The 8,544-nt window shown below is 40.6% G+C and overlaps 1 protein-coding gene across 13 annotated transcripts in view; it reads right to left on the bottom strand.

Annotated features, from left to right (window-relative positions):
- madd (MAP-kinase activating death domain) overlaps nucleotides 1-8,544 on the bottom strand; it is a 45,150-nt gene that overhangs the window by 13,689 nt on the left and 22,917 nt on the right. For 9 of the 13 annotated variants that reach the window (XM_063881600.1, XM_063881608.1, XM_063881602.1 and 6 more), the window contains 8 exons: nucleotides 6,139-6,247; nucleotides 5,837-6,023; nucleotides 5,175-5,325; nucleotides 4,655-4,858; nucleotides 3,285-3,335; nucleotides 1,639-1,739; nucleotides 1,389-1,472; nucleotides 498-656 (listed from right to left, as the gene is read on the bottom strand). In XM_063881600.1, the coding sequence (XP_063737670.1) occupies nucleotides 498-656; nucleotides 1,389-1,472; nucleotides 1,639-1,739; nucleotides 3,285-3,335; nucleotides 4,655-4,858; nucleotides 5,175-5,325; nucleotides 5,837-6,023; nucleotides 6,139-6,247 (1,046 nt within the window). The remainder of the gene's footprint in view (nucleotides 1-497; nucleotides 657-1,388; nucleotides 1,473-1,638; nucleotides 1,740-3,284; nucleotides 3,336-4,654; nucleotides 4,859-5,174; nucleotides 5,326-5,836; nucleotides 6,024-6,138; nucleotides 6,248-8,544) is intronic. The other 4 variants (XM_063881604.1, XM_063881612.1, XM_063881611.1 and 1 more) reach the window with 1 other exon arrangement.

Raw genomic sequence — 8,544 nt, 5'->3', positions numbered from 1 at the left:
ATCCTAGCAAGGGAGCTGCAGGTTATCAGGTTGGATACTGTTTCTCCAGTGTGTCTGAGGAGCAATATAGACATCTAGCATCTTGATGATCTCAGATCTGGAAGAGAAGAGTTGGAATGGGAAGGGATCTTCCACACGTACAGTTTTCCAAACCCTAAAGTGCACTTAAGAGCGTTTGTGGATTTTAGACAAATTATGTGCGTTTAAACGACTTTCACCCATTACCAATGGTTTGAGAATTCAACACAAACTTTGAATTGCTCAAAGTTCAAAGATTGCTTCATTCCTGGCAAAAGAAAAATACACTAAAACTTTTCACGGACATTAAACTCTTTCTCTGATGGTTTTCAGGTGTTTCAAGTAATTGAGAACAGGTCTTCTCTCTAGCATGCAAATTAATTAAGGCAGCTTCCGTAGAGCCTTTTAAGTTTAAATGTAGTACGTTTGTTATTAAACTGTCTATTTTCTGAGCTACAGATAGTGAGTTTGGTACTTACAAACACCGAGCTGGTGGCTGGATTGGTTTCAATCTCACTGTCGGAAAGAGTCCCTCTGGACTGAGTTAAGTGAGCAGTCATCCTCCCTCCGAGGCCGTCTCCTGCAGTGCTGCTCAGGTCGCTGTCAGCCCCGAGGGTCTCTCCAGAGCTGTTGCTGATCTAAAGAAAAGAAAGCCAGGTGTGAGAACAACACATAACAGATGTTTCAAGGCAAGAACGTCTGGTATAAAAGCAGCTTTTGGCATTCATCCTCATGGTTAATTAGTTTGAGTAACTAACTTGAGTATCTAACCTTTCTGATTCCTTGCCTTAATTGAAATGATACTGTGTGACATTTTGAAATGCACTACTTCCTGTTTTAAATGGTTGCACTATTGCTTGATGTCTTGCACATAATTGAATTACGCAGCACTGTTTGCTTGAATGAATTTACCCTGATGAAGGTCTGGTAAACTGGTTGCCATAAAATAATAGAAAATATCATTCAAGTTCATCCTGACAAATCTGGTATTAAAAAATAAATCCATTATTATTTAAAGTATTATTTTACTGGTTTGAACCATGTTTGGCTGTACACCATGAGTTTGTAATGCGGACAGAGGCTGACCCGTATATAGCAAATGAAGTAATGCAGTAATCCATTAATTTAGTTTTTAAAGGGAGAAGAGATTGGTAAAAAAAAAGACTTCATTTTATGAATTGTTAGGTATCCTTTGGTGCTTGGAAAGGCACCTCTAAATAGAATGAATCATTATTATTATTATTATTATTATTATTATTAATAAATATCTTTGACTAAAACATCATTGTGGGATCTGCTGTTAATGTTGAGAGGTGTATCCAGTGCAGATGTGAACAAGGTGCTTGTTATCCGAGTTGGCCGTGCCCTACCACTGTGCTGGCCTCCGAGTCCTGGCTGGTGCTTCTTGTCAGAATCGGTGGCTCTGAGCTAGTTACAGACTCTGTGTCGCTCTTCTGAAAACCCAAGTGGAGAAAAAAAGAGAGAATTCAGTGGTAAACAGTGAAGACTGTACAGCAGAGCCTGGTGACGGCAGAGAATCATGTTAAACTACATAATGAACCTATCAGTCGTGTGTTTGTTTCTTAATCATCACAAAAAGAGATTACTCCAAGAACAAACCTGAGATCCAGAGACACTGAGGCCACTGTCTGCACTGATCTGTGATTTCTTCTCCTCGGCGTCAGTCACCTGGGGGCGCTGCTGCTTTGCTCCATCAGACCCTGAAGGACAGACCGTTATTATCAGCATGTTTTCATGAAAAGGACCCCATTATCTTCTTACCTTACTGAGAGTCGCCTATTTAAAGCCAGCACAGCACAGCAACACTGATGCTACATTCATCTAAAGTGCCAAAGCCTCTTTTCAAACACTGCCAAGCAAACAGTGTAACACTACATTAGTCCTGTTGGTGTAATTATTATGCTAGTGAGGGATCACAATCTTAAGCTGCCAATAGCTAAAAATACATGAAGACTTTAATCATCCAACCTGTTTTCTCTTTTCAAAATGTTCTGTATATAACAATGGTGCTTAACTGATTACTAACAGATAAAGGATCTTAGGACCAGACAGAAAAGTTACAAAGGGGCAAGCAGAAAGTGCCATAAAAAGTTACAAAGCAAAAACAGCAGTAGCGTGACATTAGTTTTCAAGTCAAGGCTGCAAATGTGGCCCAGGTTACAACACAAACGGCAAACAGACACAGGCAGTTAGGCATGCAGACAAACTGGTGGACGGTAAAGGAGACATTTTCTGTTTCAAGTGGGATTTCTACTATCCATCACCTCGGTAGATGCACAGACGGTACATTCTTTTAGTTATTTGGTTGTTTTTGTGACACTTTTGTAAACCGTTAACTGTGGAACTGTAGGATATTGGCTGCGAATACATCTTTTACAGCAAGTCACTTGAAACTGGAAAGAATACAATTAAAAATAGCAGGACAGGGAAGCAGGTCAAGAATTCTGCTACTCTTTAAGCATGGCATCAAGGAAAAAAATCACTGTAAATCAAAAATGACATATTGCTTAACTTACTATAACATACCATTCCCATATTGTTTTCAATGTTATGGACCTTAAGACAGATATCCTTTACATCAATAAACCATTTTAATTGTTTTATGTTGTATAGAATAGTTAAATTACCTGTTTTAGCTGTAGTCAAAGAAGAAAACAATGTAAACAATAATACAAAAACACTTGTATACAGTAATACGTTCCCACGTGGCTTCTATAGTACGTTCTGCATCCCATCTCAGGAGTAAGTAATGACCTCAGGTTTTTTAACCAAGTACATGTGTTAAGCAAACCTACCATGACTGGCTGCTGTCATAAGTTTTGATTAAAGTATTTTTGGTAACTAAAACAAGGGTGTAATTCCCACAGCACTATATCTGTGAGGAATTCGGTGAATCCTTGTTTTTATTTACAAAAAAAGTTTAAAAAGTATACCAACTATACTGAATACAAGAAATCCAGTGTTGTGTGAAATAGGCATAAAACTATTATTAAAGAGTCATAATATCCACTTCTCAATTGAAACGATCTCAGTTGAATCTGATAAGTAGTACCTAATAAATCCAATCAGGAGCTTATAATCTCACAGTATTACTCTTGTGCTATATTTCTTTGCGTTATACATTCGGACATCCTTATTATTTGGAGCACTCCTTTTATATCTTCATGTTTAAAGACACTGGTGGAAAAAGGTCAACAGCTGAACACCCCAATCTTTTCTTTTTTCGTGTGTGAAAAGTCTCTTACTCTGTGGTTTTTCCATAGCTTTTTGCTTATCCTGGTGCTTGCTCCACAATTCTACCCAAGATGCATTGCAAGCAAGGAGAGAAAGACAGAGAGAGAGTCAGAGAGTTGGTTGAAAAGGCATGTGTGGTGGATGAGCATTAAAATCAAAACAAAAGAACTAAATAAGCATTGAGAATCTATCATTGTTGAACAGAGGGGTATTGTAATGTTTGCATGTAGCTGTGCTTTCGTCTGGACACAATTTTATAAATAAAGTTGTTGTCAAAATGGCTCCACTGTGCTAAACAGCTACTACGGGAACATTACAACACACCCGGAGCTCCGCCCCAGAGTCCTGGAGAGCCACACAGTGACGTCAGAATGAGCTTTGGCTCTGACCACAGGCCACAGATTTCATCGACTGCATTTGTCTGGCTCTCCAGAGCAAAAGGGAAGAGAGAGTGAGAGGTTTGATTTGGAAAAAGAGCATGGGATGGGGTTGAGAGGCCGAATAGCCAGCAGGTGAAATGGAGCAGTTGCAGAAGCAGGGATGCAAGTCTCACAGCAAACTGTAGAATTGAAGGTGCAACTTCTAACAAGAAGAGAAGGGGTGCGGGTAGGAGAGGTGTCAGGGTGGTTCACTGAAAGTGTCCCCGGTAAACAGACCCAGAATGTCAGAAAATTAAGTAGTAAAGAAAATATTAAGGATTTTCTCTGTTGGTTGGTTCTTTTGCGACCAATGCAAAATGTGTCTTTTCACTGGGACTGTCTACTGGGGAGTGTTGCTTCCACCCTCCATGCTGATAGCAAAGGGAGCTGCCATTTTCAGCAGCACGCCTCGCAGAAACCTGCAGTAAAGGCACAGACGAGCACCGATGTTTGACTTATCGATGCACATACCTCTGGTTTCCCTCGTCCACTACTGCAGATTTAGGTACTGGAAGACCAAAACAAAGACATGCATTCACGGTGCTAAGAGGCTGGCAACAGAAGTCCAGGGAGGGGGCAAACAGGGGCACAGATGTTTCAGGAAGGGGAGACAAACACACGCAGTCCAGGCTGGCACACAGGCTAATATTCCAGACATTTTTTTAAACCTATTTCATATATTTTAACCAGAGCCAAATGATCCATTTTCAATTTGAATACATTTCTACTTTCCAAATCCAAAATGTTCCTTTACAAAGCCCACTACAGTGATTATCACCAGTGGTACAGGTCAAAGTGGGTGGAATATTATAACACCTGTAAGAATATTTCAGGGAGAAGTGAGGGGATTTTTAAGGTTTGGGGAGGGGAGGGGGAAGGTATTTAGGTTGATGAGCTTGTAGGGGACGGGGGCAGGGGATCTCACAGTGCACATGCAACCGGGGCTGGAGTGGTGTACACACCAATCGAGGCAATAAAGTTCTCCTCGTTCAGACTCCGGGTATCAAAATGGCGGGCTCCTTTGCCCGTTGCGTGGTGCGGCACCTGCAGGTGGGGGACGTTCAGGAGGTTCTGAGGTCGGGCAGTCTCCATACAACCGGTGGGACTCTCTTTACTGCCTGGGCTGTCAGCACTGTCTGTGGGGCTTCGCTTGCGTTTTTCTGGGTCTACCAAGTTACCAAAGTGAAGGGGCCAAAGACACAGTTTATCAACATTGCAGAAAAAGAAAATATGTGGGTATAAACTGGGAGAATATTAACAGAAGAAGGAACAACCACAGTTATTTGTTATAGTGAATCACATAGAGCGTGACAAAAAGTGGATTTAAACACAATGCACAGACATCGACAAGTGTTAGTAGCACAGGCCCGCTGCAGTTATGCTCCTCAGGAGGAAAAATCTTAAAAGAGTCTTTAGAAAAACGGTATATATTACGCAAATATTTACATGTAAGCATTCCTGTGCTAAACCTTTAGGATGTACCTTTGGTTTGATAATGTGTGCGGGCTATCTCCAATAAGCTGAAGACACTGGCCATTCCTCCGAGGCCCGCGTTGGTGTAAGAGTGCTCCAGACTGGAAACTGTGCACTTCAAGATGTCCAGCATGCCTTTGTACACCTTCCTGCTCACCTCCTGCAAACACACACAGCAGCAAGGTTCATGATGACCCGACATTTTGAGAGTCTACAGTTTGCTAGTCTGTAATCAGCACATTGTAATTAAAGTAACTTACAGCTGTAAAGAACCACTTTATCGAGCACATAACTTTATGTTTTCAAAAAATACAAAAACAATCATTGAGTTCAACATATGAATTTGATTATTTGTTGCTTTACTTTATTATATTTATGACAGTAAAATGCATAGCTTGGATTTTGGTTGCTTGATCATCTCGGGCTCTCTGATATATTAACGGGCCTTGTGTTTTTACATTAAATAGACATAATTTATTCTCAGAATTAACAATTCATGTTAGTTTGCTGAACAAAAACAAACCTTGAGTGAAGGAAAGTAAATGCAAATGAACAAGCAAATCCAATAAAGGAATAAAAATGCATACAATTGGGAAGTCCTCTCAATTCGTCATTTATGCATTTCCTTGCACATCAGTTAAAAGTGGGTATAGCAAAATCAAGAGTCTCACCACATCCCGTATGACCTCCTGTCTGGCGTCTTCCTCCGACTGGACGGCTCGGTTCAGCTTACTCAGAACAAACACACGAAGCTGCTCGTTCTCCAACAGGCGGCGCACCTTTTTCATGTTGAGCCAGCCGACTCCCTGACCGTCCAGAACGCTCTGAACCACTTCCTTCAAGAACTGTTGGTTCTCACTGAATCAGAATAAACTCAAATTCAGTCACGTTCAGCAGATTTAGTATGATAACAGTAAACAAGTCATGACATTATGCTCTAATCATGTTGACAGACTTTGAAATAATGGATCACCTTGTGTTGTTGACTCGGCCCTGAGGAGAGGGCGATTCTCTCTTCACTGTCGGACTGTGCTTGATTACCGAAGACTTTTGGTCAACAAGTGCTCGAGGGGCACGTGCGCCTGGAACAACAAAACAAAACAATAAGGTTTCTGAACGCCACAGAACAAGAGGAGAAAAAAATAAAAACATAAACAAACAACTAGGTCAGCAAACAGAGGAGCACTCAGCAGAAGAGAACTGGACAAACACAAAGGTATTTGCTCACCAGGAACTGTAAACCAGGACAGGAAGCAGCTTGTACACTATTACTTCATCTAAAGCTACCACATCATATAGAAAAGACAGCACTTTACATCACTGTGTGTAGAGGACAGACACACCTGGATCTACTGAAGGTTATCTACTGCTGAACAGACATTACTGGAGCTGCTACAGGCTATTATCACACAAAGAGGAGTGAAGGACAAACCACACAAGGATATCACACACATACACACACACACACACACACACACACACAGGAGTCCAAATGGTGCTCTTGGTGGTGGCATCACACATTAGCAGCATTGATGTGAGGTCAGACGGAGGAGTGTTTGTACAGCAACTGCATCAGTGATGTCATGCATTGAAGAAAATTAGGGGATGAGTGGGGGGGCAAGGAAGATGAGCTACACTGTTGGCATCTGCGAGTCTACTTGTCGGAGTTGGGTCAATGATTTTAAAATGATATTATAATATAACTATAAAAGAGGGAAAAACTGTTAGGCAAGTCTATTTATCTTCTCAATTAATAAACTCAATTAGATGCAGGTGAGGCTTGACCCAGAATTCTGAGTCACTTCAGCATCTAATGAAGCTGCTCATTAATGAGCATCATAAATTACAAATGTGTTATCTTTTTTTTTTTTTCCATCACAGATGTATCACACTGCTATGATTAATCTCATAGATGTTCAGGGAACTCAGGACAAAATGAATTCCCCTGATGTCAATGTTTTCAATGTATTTAAAGCAGTGGGAGACACTGTGTGTGTAATAAGTGTTTAAATGTGCCTTTCTGCACGGCCAGAACATTCAACTTCTGTGACTCACTGTACGGATCAATTGACCCACACTTGACACACAATCATCCGTGCCACTTCCATTGACAATTCCAATAAAGTGTAATCAAGTGTGACATAAACATCCTCAACAATGTGGACAGAAAGAGAGAAAGGCAACAATATTGCTACTGACTGTACTGCAGTGAAGTTCATATCCCAGATATGTCAAAACACATGTGAAATACTAAGCAATAAAAAGACCAAATAACAGAAATATCAAAACAAAATTAAAATAGTTTGTAACTCTTTGGCAGAAGTCACGTACAAAATCGGAGCGAGGAAAGACAGCCGACCAGAATCTGATTCGCCCAAAAATCTAACTGATGGTCTAACAGCCAGATGTTGACCGTTAAAGTAACTCATCAGTTGTTATGAGCCCCTCAGGCGGCACGTACAATAATCTGGCAAGACTAATGTATCCTTGCTGAAGTCTTTTTGCGTTGTTCTACAAAGTGCATTTGTTCATGTAATGTTGATGAAATAAAACCCATCTGATCAAACTCTTTAGAGCAACTAAGAGTCTGACCCGGCTTTAACTCAGGCCTGATGAGATTAGGGTTGAGTCAAAATGAAAGGAAATGTATAATCAATTCAAAAAGGATTCAAACCAATATTTTAACATGTGTTTTTGCAACCAGAAGTCATATGCAACTGTAGCTAAGAGCATGAAACTGCAGCTATACATCCTAGAAACCACTGTGTCTGTGAAGTACTGAACACAAAGACCAACCAATTATAGAAAAGCGCCTTCTGTTACTTGTTGATTGTGTTTCAAAGACATGAAAGGATGAGGGAGGTGCCCGCTCCTATAGGCGGAGAACAGAAAGCTTTTCTCATCTGACATCTGTCATTACAGGCTGGTTTATTCTCTGTCTTATGTGACAGAGATCTATTGTTTGTTATTTTTTCTGAAGTGTCATGAGGACAAGAAAATTACATTTCTGGTCCCAAAGAAACTACCTGACAACTTGGCAAACACACACAATGCCAAGCAACATCGTGCCTTACCGACGGAGTGTTGAGTCTAATCTAAATGTTGGCACACTGCACAACCCCATTTATCTGTCAGGTTGTAGTTTTGATGACAAACATCTTGCCGGGTAAAAGCCTAAGTATAGTTCACTGGTAATACAAATATTTTTGACAGATGCTAATTTGCATAACACTTCTGTAGTCACTGCTCATTTTGTAAAGCCCTTTTACAGCATTGTTTGGGCCCAACCCTCTGTGGTAGCATAGAGAAGAAAGACAGTGAGAAACAATGGAAGCTGGTAACTTTGTTTAGTCTATTCTATTTTCATTCTGTTTCCCTT

This window comes from Eleginops maclovinus, chromosome 4 (genome assembly GCF_036324505.1).
Source record: "Eleginops maclovinus isolate JMC-PN-2008 ecotype Puerto Natales chromosome 4, JC_Emac_rtc_rv5, whole genome shotgun sequence".
In the NCBI taxonomy this organism is placed as follows: domain Eukaryota; kingdom Metazoa; phylum Chordata; class Actinopteri; order Perciformes; family Eleginopidae; genus Eleginops; species Eleginops maclovinus.
This window is presented reverse-complemented; position numbering and strand designations above follow the sequence as displayed.